The following is a 22,160-nucleotide window of genomic DNA, read 5'->3' on the forward strand; positions in this document are numbered from 1 at the left end:
TTTTATTTAGATAAAACATACCAAACTTCCAGTGCTACCTTGCTACTAGTCCTGGAGCTGAAATTCCAGCACAATTTCCAACAAAATCAAAGCTCCTGTCTGAATTTACTTGCACTGATGTACCCCACTTGCTACGCCCAATGTGAGCCTTGGTGGTCCCAGCATAAACCAAGAATTGCTGCCTGCCTCCAATTTCAGTGGCATCATTCCTGATTTAAACCACGTTTGCAGTGAAGGAACTGTGAATCAGCTTGCTGTGAACAAGAAAAGGATGAAGCCTCACTGGTGTGGGAGACCTTCTGTACGGCGTGTACAGAAAAGCTGATCCATAAAGCACTTGCTGTTAAGGCAGTGAAGAAAACAATGTTCTTGTCACACCTGGAGCATCAGGACAAAACACTTGCAGGAAGTCAGACGTGAACCCTTGCCACTTTTCTCCTGTTTTTTTTTAACTCAAGGAGCTGGTAGAAGCTCCTAGATATGGATCTTTGGTATATGACCACACCTGCAAGGGGGAGAGTGTTGCTGTACACACAACCACCAGTACTCACAGGTTCCCTGAGACTGTCAGAGCAGCTTGTGTCAGCTCATGGGTGCTGGAAGAGAAATGCTACTTACCCTTGATTTCCTTCACCCTGAAATCAAATGTGGTGATGTCTTACCAGCGAGTTTTCAAACCCGCTTCCCATCATGCAGCTGGGTGAGAAGAAGCCAACAAATGCAGCTCCGTGCTAAAACCAAAAAACATGATCTGCCAAGGACCAGGTAAAAATTGTCTCTGCAGCTGTTTTACTCTGTCAGCATTTCTAAAGACTTTGGGCAACCCTGTCTGATGACATCCTGGCTGCATTTACACAAACGGCACCCACCTCTCCTGTTCCTCATTACATGCATTAGATATTCTTTCATATCACATCCTCACTGCTGGTAAACGATGTACAGGTATCAGATGGCAATGCTATGCTTCCAGTGGCATGGGTTTAACAAAACCAAAAAGAATGCTTTCAGTAAACACAAACCCCAGAGATCGATCTGTGATATTCAGCGGCAGACACGTTTTTGAGTGTGTGTGTGGATGCAGCTGCTCTTGTTCACCCTGGAGTCTGAGAAGGGGTTAAGCTGTCTGAGCAGACACAGGCAATAATCAGTCTGTTCAGCGGTGTGAAACGGACAAGCAATCAAACTCAAACTGCCCTTTGCTGCCTTTCCTTTAATACGGTTGAAACATTTATAGAGAGCAAAGTTCTTTTCGGTCGCATCCCCTGCCTCTACGGGCTGGGCACAGCAGCCTGTTTCTTGCACTCGATGCCTGTGTAAGTTCATGGGGAAACTGGAGGGATCAAGTTGGGAGGTGACACAAGGCTCAACCAAATCACTGCCAACTACCTAAGAAATGGTCTCCTTTGTGCCATTCAAAGTTCCTTCCCTTCCTTCCCCTCTGTTTGGGTGGGCATTTCAGAGTCAGGTTGCCACAGCTGGCACAGCAGGTGCTCCATCCATATACACGTGGGGATGAAAAATGAGCCCAGGGACTCCAAACATACTGGATACACCTCTGCACAAAATTTGTATTTGGCTGGCAATCCTCAAACAGAATGTGTTAAAATGATTAAACACAGAGCCCTCACTACAAAAGGAGCTACCTGAAGGCTGCTGTTGGGCTTCTGCAGGGGCTGCCAGCTCTCCACCTGGGAAACAGCTGCTGAGACAAGAGTGAGGGCCAACCAGCATTTATAGAGGTATTTTTCTTGCACGCTAGACAGCATTTTCAGCAAGAATCAATCAACACACCACCTTTCTCCTCTGGAGGGCTGAAAATGCTCATCCGGATCTCAGAATATTTAAAGATGTAATTAGAATTTGCATTATTTACTACTCACTTGTAAACCAAAGGGACACAGGAGGGATAAACAGACCGCTGGGCTTTTGTTCTCCTGTTTGACATCTTTGTGGATTCATTTTTGGACTCATCACCCAGTATAAATGCAGCAGTACCTAGGGGAAGGATTCCTGAGCTGCCGAGGATTAGAGAGTACTAGCAATCCTGTAAGAGAGCGTGCTCACAGACATCTGTCTTCTTTTTTTAATCAAATAGCTCTGGAGAAATGCAGGGCAACACACATGCACAGCCACCTGTCTGGACTGAAACAGTGTCTATGGTTTTTACAGCCTGATTCTCGCCATGCTGTGGACTTCTTTCCTGCTGTCCTTGAAAGCGCTCTGAATGACTTTACGAGTACATTTTTACCTACTCCAAGATCTCATTGCATATCCCCAGCAAGGCCTCGGTGCAAATGGGAACCAGACCATTTGAATTTGCCAACAGCTGGTCTATACGCCACGAACAAAACTCTTTTAACTATTTTTGGAACCAAGTCAAAGGCGTCTGCACTGGTGCAACTTCGCCGCTGCAATGCAGTTTGCTCCCACACACTTACTCTCAAACCAAATGAACTCAGAGGGAAAACCAGCAACTCCCACTATTCTCCCAAGAACACAGATATATTTTTTTCAGTGTTGCTTTGCCTACTGTTCCTCCCTTGGGGCACCCCGAATGCAATATCACCTACTTCGCTAAGCAGAAATGACTTCCCCCTCTCTTCATTTTCCAATCTGATTAATCCAGTTGACTGCAGCTCCAACATTTGGCCCTTCAAGCCCTTTATAGATGTCTTTCAAGGACCTGGAGCACCTTTCTTGAGCTTTCCAATCTCAGCAATCCATTCTCAGTAATTAAATTCTGTTCAAGCCATGGTTGTTCACAGACAGACATATTAAACAGTGTCTCCAAATGTACCAGTTCAAAGCTTCCAATAAATGCAACATACAATTATTTATCAACAGAGATAAGACGGCTAGAAACACATTTCCTAATTCTGCTCTGACGAAAAAGATGTGCAAGATACGTGACACACTAAAATTTACAGCTGCAGGGAAATAGCTGAAAGATTCAATTAAGATGATTGGCAAGGTTGTCCTGGAGGGTGCTGCCAACTGTAATCACGTGCTGCAGACCCACTGAGAAAGGAGATGCTGCCCCTTTAGCATGGGGAAATTATTTTTGCCTTCGAAGATGGGAGATCCTGCATGACGCTCAGTCTGATTCTCCTTGCCTAATCATTCAGCCTTTTACCTCTACCACAGCACAGGCAGGGATGGGATAAATCTTTTGTCTCCCATTAATACCCATGAGGCTGAGTGCTGAAGCCCTGAGCCTGGTATCTGATCCTCTCTCCCATCAGTGCAAGGATTTAATGGAAAGCTCACTCGGGTGAACATAAAGACAGATTTTGACTTCGTTGATCTTTGGCTTGGACACCATTCATGCAGTCCCCAGTGAGGCATTCCTGGATCACCATAGTAATATGAGCTGGATGAGAGTGGACAATCTGATACTACTTTTTTTTTTTTTATGTCTTCTGTTCTGTGATTCCGATCATCCTGGTTTGCTCATGCCACAATAATTTCATCAGTTGTAACAAAGATGCTCGTCTGATTTATAGCAGCATAAATGGGGACAGAATCAGTTCTTCTAGTTAAGCTAATCAGAATCAATCTAAAACTCCAGAGTGAAAATCACGAGGGATGTAGATTAAAGATGCTGGCAATTAACTCAGACCTCCTCGTTGTCTCGAGGGAGACAGGAGGTTTACATTGTTTTTTCTGGGGTCACTTCAAAGGTCTCTGCAGAACAATTCATTTTATTATGTCAGAAGTTTTCATCATAAAAATCCTTGCCTTTGAGCTCTGCCAAAATGTTTGCAAGTTCTTGGCTACAATCCTTTCAAGAGCAGGTTATTTTTTGCTTTAGTGTCAGTTAAGTAAAAGAAAAAAAGAATCATCCAGGCAGAAAAAAAAAAAACAACATCCAAACTACTTTAATTAGTAAAGTCAAACACTGAATTACTTTTCTGCATATTAGAAAGCACTAATGGCTAATGCCAGATGGACTGCTGCAGATAGAAATCAACCTTGAGGTGCCACTAATCAATCGAGGAAAGTTTGGAAAATTACTGTGTGAAGTGAAGCTGAAAAGATCTGGAAAACTGAATGCACAGCCCACAAAACTCCCGCCTGGCCCCGAGGGCTGATCTGTCTCCTGATGACACTTCACTTCTAGGATTACTTGAACAAACTTCCTTTGTAGAGACAGCCTCCCCAAGCATGGCAACCAAAATCAGCATCTCACACTTTGATCAAAACCCCCAAAAACCTTAACTCTGGCAAACAGATATTTCCTTGGTGGTTGATTTCAGAATTGCAGGTGCTTGTTCAGCTCAGTGCCTGCCCAAAGCCAGAGATAATATAGAGATACAGAGAAACCCAAGTGCTTCCAAGCCATTTAAAGTGTTCATCTTAATTGACATCTATAATTTGCACGCGGTGTCTTTTTCTTTGGCCTAAATTGAGTTCTTTGGGGACAAGATGGGCATTATCTGCATCAAAATCAATTACACTGAACCGAACAGCAATTCTGAAGACTGCCAGGATTATTTGGTTTTATTTTCTTTTTATCTCATCATTTCTCTGGCCCTACTTCAAGGGCTTTTTTTATTTTTATAAACCTCATCAAGACAAGATCCAATGATATAAACTGTAAGAGCTATTAATTACTGTGATGGTCTCCGTAAGTTTTATAAGACCTTCAGTATTCATTTGTGAAAGCCTCTTATCTGTGTATTCTGCCCTCTCGGGCCTATTGATTTGGCTGGCAAGCACTGACCAGTGAATAATGGAATATTCCTTTTCCGTATGCAGAGTGCTTGGCAGCTAATCAAATCACTATTTTCGAAGCCAACTTCGCAATTTTAATTATTTCCTCATGACACATGTTGTTAAGTAACCTCATGGTCAGGAAAACAGGTTTTATTATATTCTGAGTAATGTCCTCTGAACAGATGCTTTTCCTTTCGCTTTGAGGGCCTGCTTACTTTGCAAAGCAACTTTAGCCATTTCTTTATAAATTAAGAATCTTGCAAAGCAGGCATCTGCTCTGAAAAGTGTCCCCTGCAAAACAGAAGATAAAAGGAAACTGGGCAACCTTGCATTTGGTTTTGATTGGTGACCTCGCAAATTTGCGATCTCTGGTCAGCATTACCAGCTGAGCCAGCACCGTGGGTCTTGAAAAGCAAAGTGCAGCAGCGTGCCAGAAAGTCAGACACGTAACTGATACTGCTACTGGTGACCAAAAACCTCATGAAGGTGGATCTATGGGCTTAAAAATGGCATACAAACTCAAAAACTTTTGCTACAAAAAGAAGGTTAGTTGGCGTCTCTGTTTCACACTTAATAATGCAAGATCCTCATCCGACAGCAAAAACATCACTGATTTCAGATGACTGCTGCTTACAACAAATTACCTCTCAGTCCATATTCATGAGGTCTGATTTACTGTGATAATTATCCTCTGCCTTCATTGTTTGTGTAAAGTATCTTATGCACAGAGAATGTATTTAACTGTTTAGCTTCAGCAATAATGAGTCCATTATCATAGAAAGCACCGTAAATCATAGCAGTTTCATAGCAGAGCAAAGCTGAAAGATGAAGGCTCTGCAACGAGAAGGGAACCAAAGCCAGACTGACATCCTTGCTTACAGATGAGTGTACCATATATACAAATGACAGTGCTCCTCCAGACACCACTGTCTGGAACACAGCAGCAGTTTTGGGTACTGGCCCCAAAGCAAAAAGGAAGGATTTTTGCTATTCATATTGTTACACCTTCTTTCAAATTATATTACAGATTATTAGAGACAAAGGGCTCATGGCTTCAAGCACAACTAACCCTCTGCACAGGACTGTGACACAAAACTGATTTCAGATGTCTAAGCTTTACCCATCCACACTAATCAGAGTGTGTGTCTTGTTCTCCTGGATGGATCTGCCAACTCGATGCAGCCTGGAGACGGCTGCGTGGGGACATCAGGGTAAATCAGCTGAACCTTTGGCTTCACATACAAGTCTCCCCAAAGCTACATATAACTCACAGTGCACAGTGCAACAACAACCACTGATCATGGAGAAGGTTTGGGGCAATCAAACCAAAGTAAGATTTCCCTGTGAGAATTGTTGAGGCACTTTGAGATGCTTTTTCATCACTTAACCAGATTCCAGATTAGGTCATGGCTTGTTGCAAGCATCCCTCCTTCTGCTCTGAATAAAAGAATCTATGATCGAAGTAGGATTAAATCCTTCCAAAACTAGAGTTTGCAGCAGGTTTCTGTGCCACACCGGGTGACTCCAGCACCTCCATAGGGTAGTGGGCCCAGACCTGGAATCAGGATGGCCTCTTTGACTTGTGCTATATAGGATGATTCCTTCTAGCCTTCTAGATGAAGGAGATTTTTCAAAAGCAACTAATCCCCTTGGAAGCACACTCTGAGATGTTTAAAAGGAGCTGGATATTTTTAGATTGGGTATTCAGCATGAAAGCTCTTCAAACGCAGAAAATTATGTTTATTTGGCTGACCAAATTAAAAAAAAAAAAAAAAGCAACACCAACAAAACTCAAACCCTATCATTTAGAGTGAAATATTTTTGGTGATCCAAAACAAATTCAAGTCTAGTGACAAAGCATTACCTTGAAACAGTGGAAATGAAAAGCTTAGAACTCTTTTCTTGCCAAATTCAGCACAGATAAGCACTGTTGACACATATCTCCAGTTTAAAGAATGAACCACTTGACAAAAAACAGTCCTTTTGGCCAAAAAAATTATCTACTCAATGAACTCTGAAAACATGGCCACTCATGTGACAGCTCCTTCTGAAAAACATGGCCCACAAACTACATGTTGCACACACAAAATACAATTGCAGCTGGAAGCCTGACTTTCTTCTGCTTGAGAGTGCCTTTTGGCCGTTCCCCAAAATATTTAAGAGCACTGGCAGTGGAAGAACTGAGGTTGCAGCAGACAGGCAAGCAAGCTTATTTGTAGCATCTTGGGTACAATACTCTTGAGACATTGGGGTAACCATTCCTGAGCCATCATTTTTAAGGAATTTGGTTGACAGCTCAGCTAAGAAGACGACGTGTGGGTAGGAACCAAGGGGAATGACCCTGCCAGTAGCTTCCAGGGTGGAGGTTTGTGCTTACTCTAAGGGAAAGCAATGTTAGAGCTTCAGGTCTTGTCTCCTCAAACGAGATCTTCTCTTAACTGAGTGACAGTATGGATGAAGAGGGACTCCAAGCTCATTCTCGCATTTGGCCATAGAAGTGCATTGAAGTACAAGTCACTTTTCATTTAATTCAAATGGAAGATATGATTCCCTTTACAGATTTAGCTCAAAGATTTCCAGGTGAAGGAGAAATCCTCAGAGAAGGAATTCAACCTTGATGTACAGAGGCCAAAGTGTATGTGAAGTGGGCACCAGCTGTGGAACACACCAGGGCACCAAACAATGGTGAAATGAGACAAATGAACCTTCCTCTTTCCAAACCTGAAATCTCCCCCCCAAGCTCTGTACCTTCTCAGCTGACCCATCTACAAGCTGAGCTTGCAGGGGTGCAGAGCCTGGCAGAAGCAGAGTCAGCAACACGGAGACAAAACAAGTTCCTCATCAGCACATAGTGTGGGGTCAAAATGACTAAATCCCTGATTGGATTGAGATAGCTTACACAAGCTCCCAGGGGCTTTTTTGACAAGCCAGGGCACAAGAGAGGGAACTTCACATCCAAATGAAATGGCTGTTTTTGCAGGTGGCCCGCAGCATATGGCTGTCACTGCCAGCTGTCCTACCTGCTCAGGCAGCCTGCCATCATGTGAGGTGTAACGTCTCCACAGAAGGACAAATGAAGGAAGAAGTGGGTGGCATCAATCCCCCCACTTTCCCACCCCAAACTTGTTCTCTCTCCTGATCTGGTCACCCACACCTTCATGGCTGTAATGTACTCCTGGCTTTGGTGAGACCATGTGCAAAGAGAAGTTCTCCAACCAAGCACGCTATCAAGATAACACCTTGAACTTTTGCTGCTGCTGACAGTTCCTGTAATGCTGCTCTATTTCCAGACATCTTTCTTCAGAAGGTGATTCAGCTTTTCCTTTCTTGGGCATTCTTATCATGTCGTGTGCCTGCTGGGCTGTCTTCAGCTCTCGTGAACACAACCAGGCTTTTTTTTTTTTTTTTTTTCTTTTATTTCCAGACATCTTTCTTCAGAAGGTGATTCAGCTTTTCCTTTCTTGGGCATTCTTATCATGTCGTGTGCCTGCTGGGCTGTCTTCAGCTCTCGTGAACACAACCAGGGTTTTTTTTTTTTTTTTTTGCCTTCCTGACAGCAGCAAGGGGGCTGCTGAATGCAAAATAGTCTCCTCTGAGAATTCCCTCGCTAGGGCCTTCTGATGATGGGCCAGAGATGTGTTACTTGTATGACTTGATTAACTTGTTAACCGAGATGTCTTCTTAAGAAAAACCTTGTAGAAGCAATATGCACTCAGAATAACACAAGCCAGAAACAGAATCATGAATCTGAGACCTGCACCCAAGGACTATTTTCAAGAGGGTCTTTTATTAAGGAAGCCCCTTAAAAAATGCAGGTACTTCTGAAATACAACATGTGAAGAAGACGCCATAGAAAAGGTAACTCAGCCTGCACCAGCAGTGTCAGAGCCCCTCTGAACTGCCACACAAATCTTTCTCTCTTGTATTGGATGCATATTTCCTGAAATGTCTGTAATTTTTTTCCTGTACGTTTGCTCTCAAAGTTTAGTCCTTCCAACTACATCCTGGAAGGAGGCACAGAGGAACAGCTTGTTCCCTTGATCTCATCTTGGTCCTGCCCAGCTGAATGCTATTGCTCCCTCAACTTTGCCTCACTAGTTTTGCCAAAAACATTGTCTCCTAATCTGAAGTGCTATTATAGGTCTTACTTTTCTGGGAGTCAGACATGAAATCATCCAAGCAATGGCTTTGTGGTTTGCGAATTAGCCTAAATAATCTCTTCTTCCCAAACTGTGTATCTTTACCAGCCATCCAGCCCCTTTTGGTTTTAATGGGTTTCTTCGTTCAGGTCTGGCCACTTTGAGACTGTTGGTTAGGAAGGTGGCAGTATTTTGGTTGCTTCACTGAGACTGTCAATAATTCAAATTGAATTGGACTTTGGTTAGGTGGGTAATTCATCATTTGCAGTGTGACAACAATACCTGTAATTACTGCTCTTATTGTTGTGGCTGAAATTCATGTGCAATAAAGGGATCTTAATATCATGCCAAACCTCACAGTTAATTTAGGTTCCATCTCCTTTCATTTATTCTGTAATAAGCTAATTAGTTCACATAATTTGCCATTGAACGTGCCTTTGTAACAAACATATACATGAATTAGCCTATTACACAACAAATGAGGGGAATCAAAACATGAATCATTTGCAGGATTACATAAGGAATTATTATCCTTTCAAACACCCATGGATGCAGCCACCGTCTGTACTGCTTTAAAATTTTATTATTTACACTAGGTTGGTTCTCACGTCTGATGTCTCTGTCTTACTTTTCTGCTCGGAAGGTTGACAATGCATTTCATTGTTCACTACGCCCTGTTCCCACGTGCTGAGTTACTTGCAAGTTTCAGATCACTACCATGAAGTTAAATGTCTTTCAGCTTGGTTGCTTAAAGCCAAATTCTGGCAGCTGAAAGAGCTTGGCCATACTGCTAACCTTCTGCCTCGGCACACCATTCCCAAGGACATTTTGGAGTAGAGATCCTCAGATTTCCCTGTCAAAGTAAGATTTTGGTTTGGTTCGTTCACAGCCTGCACAGTATCATACTGCGCCCTCGGAAAACTCCTGGGCATGACTTGCAGTCACTGTACTTGGAAGCTTTCAGCCAAATCTCACCTGTGGGGCTCATTTCACCAATCTCCCTTCTGACAGCTCTTAAACCATGCTAGATTTCCAACTCATTTGGGATAAATCATGAGGGATGCTCTATCCAGCTGAGTCCTAAGATTGCCATTATGCAAACTGGAGGCTTGCCAGACCTTGAGGTTCAGTCCACCACTGTAACTCCTGCAAAGTACCACAGATTCATTATTCCCCAGAAGGGACCAGGACAATTGGACCCGACTCATCCAGAAGACAGCAGAGTGCTTTCTGCCCAGTAATTCAATACCAATTCACAGGGAAGCTTCTGAGCTACTAAACCCATCAGTTCTACTTTCTGCACTACCTACTCTGAGGCCTCATCTAACTGATGACCTGGTGCTACCCAGCTTCAACTATTAAATGTAATGAGAGTACAACTCAATAGCTTTATTTCTTAAATGTTCTCTGCTTACAGCAATTGTTTTGATTTAGCACCCAACCTCTTGCAGTAATGATTTACTCTTTCCATATCAAAGAAAAGCAAGCACCTTACTCCCAACAGCTGCTTCTTTACCTGGAGTTACAGTCTTTTCAGCTTCAAAAAGTGAGTCCTTACTTCTAAAAGGAATAAAGATGTAAGAAGAGTTTTTGGCTGAAATACTCTTTAACATTTGGATGGCCTAAGCAGCACTAAAATCAATCATGAACTGCTTGGCAGCTGCCAAAATGATCTATGGATACAATATCCAACTTTGCCAGACACCCTGCCCAAAGGAATCAGTTGAAACCTCTACTGTAGCTAGCTTGTTCTTCCTGGCTTAAAACTGTACCTTTTCAGGCTGAGGGAATGAAATACCAACATGAAATGAAAGCTCACAGCCTGCAAAAAGGCTGAGGAAGTAAAAAGGAAGTGGGACCCCTCGAGAAGCACCTGCTCATTTTCAATGCACGAGCACAGGCACTCTGCAACGCGTTGCCCTCTGCCCTTTCTCTGGCAAGAACATTGCTGCCCCATGGTGGGAGCCAGACGGGACCTCCTGGGAACATCCATCAAACTCTGTCAAAGAACTATGCAAGAGCAGAAAAGGGAGATTGCAAGTCCCCCCAGAGACCTATCTATTGTTCTCGCTTTGATTTCCCTCTTTCCTTTATGCAACACTCACTACCAGTCAGGAATATTCAAAATTACTATAGCAGCTTCTCTCTTGACATACTAATTCCTGGAGAGAACCACAGCATTTTTAAAAACATAGCCTAGTAGACACTTGTGATCTGTCTGAACCCTTCTGGATTTGGTTTTGAGCCTCTGACACCAGCAGCAGCATGATTCAAGGTGTGCTACTGCGACAGCATGAGAGCAAACAAGATGCTCCGAGCAAGCAATCACCCCTTTACAACTCCCAGATGAAAACTGAAAGTTATTAAGTTCATACTATAATATGAAACCAGAAAGAAATCCATAAATGAAATTTAGAGCACTGAATGAGCCGTTATTCATCATTAACAAAACTCAGAGGAGAACTTTTTTAGGAACAGAAGTCACCCACATTTCAAGAGAACTAAATAAAACAGGGCATCTAGCCAAAAGCATAAGGAATTTTGTATTAAAAAACAGGAAGTGCAAATTAAAACTGGAAAACAGTACATGGATCATTCAAAATAGCCTAGCCCTAAGAGCCCATAGCCTCTGGACTGTGTAGGTGACTATCCAGCGTTCCAGAGCTACAAATGCTTTGAAAATGCATTAGTTGCTGGAGTGTTTTTGTCACCTGTAAAGGCTCCTCCAATCTCAGACAGAAGCACTTTAGTTTCTAGTAAAGAGCTGTACAGGTGTGGATCAAGAGAGACTCAAATTCCACGAGAAGTATCTCTTCACAGGTATTCCAGCCAGAACGGACCATTAGCATTATTTCTTCCTCCCTCCAGCGTACCATGCTAACCATGATAACCTTGCAATTCTAGAAACAAGCCCAAACCATGCCATCAAGTGAGTTCCTACATTTTAGAATGATCACAGAATCATAGAATCCTATATTCAGTCTTGCTCAAGAACTTGACAACACTCGCCATTTCCTGATACTACAGCAATAAATAAACACCCTATCTCTCAAAAATCTCTGGGATTTATCCAGGTCTGATTTGCAGAGCTAGAATTTGCCATACTTTTGTTGGCCTCAAGAAGTATTTTCTCCCCCTCTTCTAAAATGCACTGAAAAATGGCTGCTCTCTCCAAATGCCCTCTTGCAACATTTGTGCAGGTTATTGTCCCACTCATTTACTCGGTGTGACTTCATTTGCAATTTCACGCAGATGCAAGCAAATTCTTTTCTCCTCTGATGCGTCTATCAAAATCTTTCCAAGGAAAAGATGACAAAACAAAAAGAAAAAATATATCCTACCTGAAAAATAGCTATCCAGGCATATCCAATATTATCAAAATTGATAGCTCCATTGTGTGGGTTTACGTCCCCTGCCATGCATACGTTGTAATACTGGTTCCAGTTTATGCAGGCGTTCCTGCTGCTGAAGTCAGGGTTGTATAAACTTGGGGTGTAGGAGTCCATGCTCAAGGTGCACTCCACCTTGTACTCCTTCCTGTTTGGGATGTTGGAGCATTTCTGCATGCCGTTTTCACGATGCGATGAGCAGATGAATGGGTTCTCCTCTGCTTCGTCTGTCCGGTAGTACGGATGCAGGAAAGTAAGGTTGTATGTCCTGGAGGGGGAAGAAAGAAAATGATGAGAACAAATCATAGAATCACAGAATCATAGAATGGTTAGAGTTGGAAGGGACCTTAAAGATCATCGAGTTCCAACCCCCTGCCCTGGGCAGGGACACCTCCCACCAGACCAGGTTGCTCAAAGCCCCATCCAGCCTGGTCTTGTACAGTTCCAGGGATGGGGTATCCACGACTTCTCTGGGCAACCTGTTCCAGTGTCTCACCACCCTCACAGTAAAGAATTTCTTTCTAGTACCTAATCTAACTCTCCCCTCTTTCAATTTAAAACCATTACCCCTTGTCCTATTGCTCCACTCCCTGACAAAGAGTCCCTCCTCAGCTCTCTTCTAGGCTCCTTTCAGACACTGGAAGGCTGCTCTCCCTGGAGCATTCTCTTCTCCAGGCTGAACAACCCCAGCTCTCTCAGCCTGACAAACGATGCCCTCCTAGTTTCAGCAGCAGCAAAAGGCACTGGTTCCTGTCCCCGGTTTGGGTGTGTTATTTCTCCTTTGCCCTCCGCCCTATCAGACTGGGGACATCAAGTCATAGTTGAGGTATCAGCCCCTACCTTTGTCTACAAAACGTTTTGCTCACAGTGCCCTGTAAGGCGCCAGTGATCTTTTAGTTAAAGATCAGCCTGTGCTTTCCCAAGCCAACAGGGCACTGGAAAATTGAAATGAGAGGGTACAGAGAGAAAAATCCCAGCAGGCCAGGTCCTTCCCCAAAAATCTAGGGAACTTTTCGTTTCCATCTAAGCTTTTAAGATAGCTCTTCTGATGCTCAGAACATGCTTCAGAAAGTCTGATGGCAAAGCAGCTTTCTAATAAATTTGCCCCTCAGCACCTCTCCGGGATGAGCGAGCTGAACTTTAACAAGGAGAGGCCCCGCCACAGGCCATCTCAAATTCCTTCTGTACTTAAATAAGAAAAGAAAGAGCCTACATTAATAGGAATCGTATGCTCAGTGCATATCTGATTTAATTGGCCTGGATAAAGTTTATGGCTCTGTTACAGCTGAGATAAGCAAGTGCTCTAATTGCAGCATGGCAGGGATGTGCCTTTTCTCAAGCCGTGCTCTGGGGCAGATCAGCAGCAAACGGAGCCCAGGACTTTTCCTGCTGTTTGATTAGCATTAGTGAGACCCACCAGCACTCACACACTGAAGCACTGCTCAAAATGAAAAGGTGCAAAGTCCTAGAGCCGACTTTATCTGCTGTGTTCCGAGCTGCAGGGATCTAAGACACTATATAATCAGTCAGGAGATAAGGGAAAAGGCAACACACAAATTATACGACCAAGTGAGATGTGGGTAGAAGATAAGCAGGTAATTCTTCAAGACAGGACAGCTGTACTTTTATCTGTTTCTAAATGTACCTAACTATTGAATAAATTTGGCTCTAACGAGCGCCAAACTAGTGTTATTCCAGCCAATTGCTTGAAATTGCTCCCCAAAACCCTCGAGTCAAGCGGGAGTCACTCAACAACTGCACTTTAAGGAGAGAGCAATCGCTGCAGGGCAGAGCTGAGGGGAAATTAACCCTCAACAACTTTCCTGGGGAATTTGGTTCTCTCCATCAATGAATTACTTGAGATGGGTGTTGAGGGTTCATCCAGCTTCGGGGACAGGCAAGAGCAGCACGTCAGAGGAACTGGGCATTGTTTACTGGTGATTAAATGCATTCACCAGTTATTCCCCTGCCACTGCCGTGTTCCCACACCTCTAGACAACACTGTCATATCTCCCTCCCGGTTTCTGTACCTCAGATCAAGAGACAAGGAAGAAACTTGAAAAATGTTTTTCCTCCAGGACTGCCTGAAAGCTTTCTCCTTCCCCTCCCACGAATTGGTTTCACTTGGAGGAAATTTCCATATAAAACAAGCTGAAGAAAAGGCTGAGTGCCAAGCTAGCACGGTGTTTGCTAGAAGATCAGATACTACAACCAGCAGAGTTTGTCACACAGAGGGGGGTATTGCGGAGGATGAAAAAACACCGAGGTGCAGGGATACGTCTGGGAGTGCTACACCCTGTGGGCAAAGACAGCTGAGGAACTTGAGAGAAGAAACAGAGGGAGAATGAGATGAGACACCAGAGAAGTGGCTTCTGACTCGCCAGTGGCAGGCAGAGATCTTGCAGCTCTGTTCTGGCCTTAGCAGGTATACTGAGAGGGGCTCAGTTCAGATACAAAAGGCTCCTGCACTCTCAAATAAAAGTGGTGGGGACTCCACACACCTGGAACATCTCTGTTTACAACCACAGTGCCTGCCTCAGCCTGCTCACCCAGGGAAGGGCTGGGAGGGCTTGACACCTCCATGAGACATGACCAGAGTTCTTCCAGCCCCACCAGCCTCAGGAAGGACATTTTCTTCTAAAACCTCCAGGTTTGAGAGGCCATGGTTGCATGTCTCATTAGGCTCCTCCCAAGGAGCTCAACAGCAGGTGCCCAGTAGCTCTGAACTCTTTCAAATGGGACACTGGGATCAGGTGGTGGTGAAAAGGGTCTAATATCCCCACAGCCCAGACCAAGCCTGGACTATGCTGTGCACTGCCTATTACAGCAAAGTAGCACAGCCACAGGATGCTGAGGTATGACCAGCTTTCCTGGGGCTGACTTCACCTCTCTTAGAAACAGGAGTTTGTGGGCTACAGGGAGAGAGCTACTCAAAGTCCCTAAGATGATGGCAGGAGAGGTCTCGTTTGGTACCTTCTCATCAAAGCACCTGACCTCCAGCTCAAGCTCAACAGATCTTTGCAGTTCTCAAATCCCTGACATCCCTAGACATGCAAACTTGAAACTTTGTCTGTCTGAGCAGCTCAAAGCCCAAACCTGGTGCCTGCAGCGAAGACAGCCACAGAGGTGAGTCTCAGACAGTAACCTGCAACCCTAAAACTACACATTGAACTCCAGCCCTGCAACAACCCTATACGATCTTGGGAACATCCCTTGCTCTTTGTCATTTCCCTTCAAACAATGCTGACCAACACTCTTTGATCTGGATGTGCCACTCCAGTGACACATTCTTCCAAACTTCAAGTGATTGTCCAGTAAAACTTGCCCCAGAACCAGATGGAGCTGCGAAACTCAACAAAAACTTATTTTCTTCACCATCCTGGAAACAACACCCCAGCACCACTCCAGCAGCAGGAGTTTCCTGATCACAAACACCTTTTGGCAGCGGGCAAGACAGGAAGGCTCAGCGCACCACAGCTCGTGGGCCAGTGTAATTAGGATTCTACCCAGAGCAAAGCTGGACTTGCAGAGGGAGATGGACCATCTGGAGGCGTGATTGTGTAATTAGCAGCTATGGCTGCACAAGCTCCTTTCCTGGGAGCAGTTTTGTGTTTAGATGCAGACACATACATGCCCGTGCCAAGAACACAGACCATGGAAGAAGTGCTCAGACAGAACGGCTGATGCATCAGCACCACGCTCCACTCCGACCTCACACCCGAGCTCCCCCGTGAGCTGCCTCTCCCACCACCACAGCACAATACACACAACGTCCAGCACTACACACGACTCAGCAGCTGCCTGCCCTCCCAGCTGCAGGACTCTGATACACGTCCATTGTCCCAAATTAATCATCTTTATTTCAGGCCCCAGCGCTGACGACTGATCTCCTGATAAGCCTACCCTGGTTGGGCAGGCTGGACAAGGACACAGCTAGCCAGAGAGCCACATGCCAGCCAATTCTGCTGGAAACCATGCACCCGGTTTTGTTGGAGGGAAGGAACACAACTAGGATGGGGACCTGCAGGACTAACGCCCCTCCTGTGCAACGCTTCTCTATTCACTACACATTGCGACTGTAAAGGTCCTTGATGAGCCACGTACACAGATTTGAGAGGCTGCGTGTCTCCCATGAGTCACTGTTTAGGAAGCCTTGGGCTGAAGGAGAAATACTGCCTGCAGACATAGTGCCCTAGGCTGTCATCTAATAAGCTGCGTAGAAAAGATCTGGGCATAAACCCTCTGGAGAACCAAGAGAACGACACACTTTGGTGGCTGTGGGAGGAAAATAAAACCAGGAGAACAAAGCACAGCTTGACTGCGAAGGGTGGATGAAGCTTGATTTGGTTCTGCTGCTGCCTAACTGATTTTATCCTCCCTCTTCTCTGCCTTGCTCAATTTTGCAACTGTCCCCAAAATAATTTACAAACTAAAAGAAAGTCCTCCCTATGACAGGCCAAAATCAGTCGCGTGGGGGCCAATTTCTGCCCAGCCCTTTTCAAGCCCTTCCTTCTTCCATGTCTGCCCTGGGCACAGAGACACCATGAGCATCGGCCTGGCTGGGAAGGACCTGAATGATGCTCTGCCATCACCGAGTACAGCAGGGAAGGGACACAGCAACCAACAGCAAGCATTGCAAATTTAAGACCTTCTTCTAGTTCCTCTGCTTGATGACCCTGCTGGCAAAAACAAAAAGGGGAAAGAAGGAAGGAGAGCAAGGATGAAAAACAACAGTGTCGTAGAATGAGGGAATCCCCAATATCCACAAAATAAATGAACTAGCTCTGCCAAGACCATCTACCTCCACATGCAGGAAAGGTCAATCTGATTTCCTCGTTACTTGCCAACAGGCATAGTCCAAATAACTTATTAATGGTAATGAATCTACTAATCACAAGACCCATGTGCTCTGGGGAAAAGACATGAGAAACTAAGCCCCAGAATGGATCTCGTTATCACATTAGAAAGGATTAACACCCCTTTCTCGGCCAGCTGCCCGGTACACATCTTTCTCTAGGCTTGCATCAGCTTTGCAATGTATTTTCCTTTCTCTGTCCCCGGACGCGTTCGCGTGCAGGAAGGACAACAGCAGGGCAGGAAAGTCCATCCTCTCCCACGTCAAAGGAGGCTGAACAATTATTGTCTGCTCCATCTTCCCCCAGGCTCAGTCCTCCCAGCCCAACCAGCCCATGCAGGGCATCATCCACAGCCTCTGGAGGACAGTGTGTGTGTGCTGAGCACAATCCTGCTACATGTTTCCTCTGCTCCTCAGAAAGCTGTAACACCAGGTTGGAAGCCGACCTCAAGGATCCATCTGATCCATCCTTCTTGGCAAAGGAGGAAAAGGAAAATATAGAGGAAACTCAGCACCAAGCAGGATCTGTTCCCTCCAGAGGAGGTTGCTCTCTGGAGACAATCCTGCTGACAACCCAGTGTTGCAGCACAGAGTAATGCCAGGAGGAGCAATTAAGCAGAACTCAGAAGTACCTTTCAGACGAACTCAGAGCTGTCGGCCTTGGCTGTCTGTGCCTTCTTGTAGCTCTACAAAAGCCAAGGAGCCAAAGGCAGTACAATGCCAAGCAGGTACAGAGTTAATTAAGACTGAAGTGCTCACATTATAACTGTCCTGCAGCATTAGATAAATACAAAGCGCTTCACAGCTCGCTCTCCTCTCCTACTTCCAACCCATTGAGTTCCTTGAAAGGCTCCAAGAGGGGGAAAACACTCCCTTGCATAACAACACACAAGCAAGGAGCAGCTCCAGCAGCAACCACCCAGACAAGCTGGGGATGACCCAATTCCTTTATTTACAGTGAGAGCAGCTCATGATGGCAGGAGGGAGCCAAAGGGGCTGCGTGGAGGAGACACACATCCTGGAGATGTTATGGACAAACTGCTGGCTACGCTTGCCCTTCCCACGCACGCATACCGAACCTTCCTCTCTTAGACCAGACCAACCAAAAAAGCCCTTGTGAAATTCCCCCTCCAGCTCCCGCTGTCAGGGATCTCCTGCACTCACTCACACAGCAGTGGAGACCATCCCAGCACTGCTGTGCAATGCCAGGGGAAGTGCAGTCCAGCCAGCAAGCTTCCCAGGGGGTTCAAGAAGTGTCTGAGCCACCAGAGACCTCTGAAGGACCACTCTGGTCTCCAGGGCTGGCTGGGGTGTGACAGCTTCTCACATGTCCTGACCAGCAGTGACCCACTCCAGACTACTGCTTGCCAATTGGCTACTGCAACAGCCCAGTAACAACCTGTGATTCCTTCAAAGTCACTACTAAAAGAGCATCCTTAATAAAGCAACCTCCTTCCAGCATGATTTTCCATTGCAACAGTGCAATTTTCAAAGAGGGAGACAAAGCAGGTATTTCCAGTGCACCTCAAAGAAGTCCCCAAATTTTTATCAGAATGTACTATATTTAAAAATAGTTTCTTTACTTGAAGCAGCCAACTTTCAAGGGGGGGGGTTAAAGGAAAAGGTTTCCACAGGAAGAATGATGGCAAAATCAAAGTCACTTCTTCCAACTGATGCCTGCTGGAAAGTTGAATGGCCCAGAAAACTGCTGGCAACGAGCGTGCAAAGAAACATGCAGCAGGTAAGAAACTATATTTGAAGCACGAGTCTCTGAGCTCACCTACACTCGCTTTACTCCAGAAAACCTTTGGGGCTGCGACCTTTCCCTTGCCTGGCACCCTGGATTGTGTTCAGAAGCTCACCCTCAATTTAAAGCTGGTTTCCTCTGGGAGGGTTTGACACCACCGCCAAGGTGAGTCCTGCCATAGCTCAGGTCTTCCCCTGTACTGGACTATAAGGAAAATCTGAACGAGGACCATCATCTGCCCAGCCCCAACCCAGGTGCACAGCACGTCTGTCCATCCTCAGCCCCTCAGAGCCTCCTGAACAGCTAATAAACATTATTTTAGGCTGAGGACAACAACAGTGGGAGTTGGTAGGACTTGGCAGACAAAACTAAACGACCAGAATTTCATTCCCCCTTTCCCACAGAGCTCTATTCTGTTTACTTCTAACCAAAACCAGAGCTAAATTTTAATCCTGCATCCCCTGCATGAAGGGGTTTTTTTATTGTTTTTGTTCTCCCTGGCAGCTCTCCCTGGAAGGGGATGGATGGTCAGGGCTCTCCAGCACTGGTGCCGAGCATGAGGACACAGAGCAATGGACCATCCCTGGGCTGAAATTTGCCTGTATCTCCACAATTTCTTGCAGGCAGATGGCATCTTGCTGCTGGTCAGTGGGACCTGCTAATTTGGGCCCAGTTCTGTATATTTTAGACCTTCTTTACAAAAGCAGAACAACATAACCCTGAAGTGTTTTTCCTGTTACTGCCACACCAAAGTCACTCCTTGACTTTTCTCCCTGTGCAACTTGCTGTCAGGGTGTTAAAGATCCCTGCAGGGGTGAACTATATCCTGATGCCTGGAACTATGGAGCTGGGAGAATGAATCAGGAATAACAGAAAAGATGGGACTACTTTCATCCAGATTCCCCAAAACTGTCACACCAAGCTCCTGTCAACCTGAGATAGCTTCTAGCTGGAAATGGAGGGACTGGTTCATTGCAGCCAGGTTTCCAAGGTCAAAAGCTGACCCAACAAAACTCAGACTGGGACAGTAGCTTCAGTCTGGGTGATGGCACCAGAGAAACCCACATCCCTGAGGACATGGCCTCAAGCAACAGGACTTGGGCACAGCCAATGGATCACCCACAGCCACCCAAATTCACCACTACCTACTGCTGGGGAGGGGGAACCCAGGAACCAGTGCAGAGCTGTGGTGAAGCGGGAAGGAGCAGATCTCTCCTAAACCTCCTGCCTCTTCAAACACAGGTCCTGGGGCTTAGCACACGGAGCCTTGATTTTGCCTTCAGTGACCCGGACCAGGACCCTGATAAGAAAATCCTGTGATGCCTTTGATGCTGCTAATGGCCATTACATAACAGCCCGCTTTCCCTGGGCTGCTTAATATCTCTACTTAGCAAACGCTTCCCCTGTGGTTAATTTTAAAAGCTCCACTTTGCAGGAAATCGCACAGCATTTTAGAAACCTGGTCAAAGAGATGAGAGGGACTCGCCGAAGCTAATTACTGCTCTGCGTTCCTTGTGCTCAAAGCACTGCCTGTACATGGTGCCTGCCCCATGCAATGGGGCAACCCAAAAATAGCTTTATCACCACTCTTGGGGCTTTTTAATGTCAGCTCGGGGGTCACTCTGAGTGACAGAGGGTCTTGGTGACCAGCAAGTACCTGCTGTGGGTGTAGGAGAGAGCTTGCGAGGTTGGAGCATCAGGATGCAGGAGCAGAAGCACACACATCGCAGACTCATCGATTTTCTGCCTTTCAGCATCTCTGATGGGATGAGTAAGTGCCATCAGAGACCGTCTGCAGCACAGAGAAAGGTTCAGAGAGCTGAAAGCCACAGGACTAATCAGTGAGAGGCAGGAATAGGACCCGGGATAGAGCTGAGGGATAATTTCTGCTTGTCTTCCAGGCACGATACGAGTTGTAGACAGAGGATGATTACAAACAGATATAATTACAGGCTCTATCTTCCCTTACAGAGGTAAAGTTGCCCTGATGAGCTGGTCTCAGGCATTTCCTCACCTCTGAGATCTCCAGCAGTCTCCGACAGGAGCCCTTCAGAGGATTTTCCCAAGCATACCTCCCTTTTCTGTAGAAGCTTGCAGGCTACACTTGGTTTTGATCCTTTTGCTGTGCTGATGGGTCTTTAAGGTGTGTCCTCACATCGCGCCTCTGAAGGGGCAAGTGCAGAATAGCCCGAGCTCAGTGTCACCCTGAGGGACTGCTGGGCAGCAGCAAACGCAAGGGCATGTCCCGTGGGAGGGGATGAGCCAAGGTCATCCCAGTGCAGGTGGCACTTGCATAGACAGAGTCTGAACACAGCAGGCAGAGCTGAGAGCTGGCAGCAAGGTCCTTTCAAAGCCCCAGATGTGGCAAGTGATGAACCAGACCCAGGACCCGTCCAGGGAACTAAGGCAGGAGCCAAAGAAAGCAGGAACATAGACAGAGCTGAAGACAGGCACAGCTCAAACCAGGACTGAGAGCCACAGGCTGAGCTTAAATAGAGCTCCTGGGCCATAGGAAGGGTGGGGCTCCCAGGTGAGGCTCATCAGGGCAATTAAGGCCAATTAACACCCTCTGCACCTAGCAGGGATGCTGGTCCATGCACCTGCCTAGCTTGGAAGAACCAAATCTAAAGTTTGCACCAAAATGTGAGGTCCATCCCTGATGCCTGTGCCAGGCTGGCACTGTCCTTAACGCCTTTCACATCAACCTTCTAATCTTAATACACCTTCAAAGATTTATTTGTGTGTTTCAGCAGCATCTCTGTGGTGCTGCCTGTACCAGCATGCAGAACATCCCATCAACCCCCTGCCAGGTGGTGTGGTGTGCTAGGTGACCTCTCAGTTTTGGGAACTGGCAATCTTAAGAGAGCTGTAATGCTTTTATTTGTTCTAAATCCTCAAATTCCCAGAGTCAGGGATCCCAGCTTCCTCAGACAGAGATAATCCAAACCACTAACATCCTTGTCCTTCAGGTGCAGAAGAAAAACATAAGAAAGCCACTCTAAACCCTCAGTAACTTGCTGACAAGTGGGGTTTTTTTTCATAAAAAAACAGTACCCAGCCAGACTTGGAGTCCTGAAGCCAACAACCTTGTGAATCAAGACGACAGCCCTGTGAAGAGCTGCCATGGCAGCTGTGCAGCACGGTCGTGTCACACTCTCATCCACGTGCTGCTGGACACAGCCCTGGCTGGACACTAACCCTGCCGACTGCCGGGAATTCTCTGGCAGGGGAGAGGGAGAAAGGAAAGAAAAGAAGAAAAAGTGGAGATTTTTTTTTTTTTTTTTGGTTTACTTCGGTTGGAAAATTTTTTGCAA

The 22,160-nt window shown here is 45.8% G+C and overlaps 1 protein-coding gene across 1 annotated transcript in view; it reads right to left on the reverse strand.

The window, feature by feature from the left end:
- Window positions 1-22,160, reverse strand: part of CACNA1H (calcium channel, voltage-dependent, T type, alpha 1H subunit) — a 150,267-nt gene that overhangs the window by 93,192 nt on the left and 34,915 nt on the right. Inside the window, exon 5 of the mRNA XM_014936167.1 lies at window positions 12,197-12,512. Coding sequence (XP_014791653.1) covers window positions 12,197-12,512 — 316 coding nt within the window. The remainder of the gene's footprint in view (window positions 1-12,196; window positions 12,513-22,160) is intronic.

Source organism: Calidris pugnax, unplaced genomic scaffold (genome assembly GCF_001431845.1).
Source record: "Calidris pugnax isolate Ruff unplaced genomic scaffold, ASM143184v1 scaffold17, whole genome shotgun sequence".
Taxonomy (NCBI): Eukaryota; Metazoa; Chordata; class Aves; order Charadriiformes; family Scolopacidae; genus Calidris; species Calidris pugnax.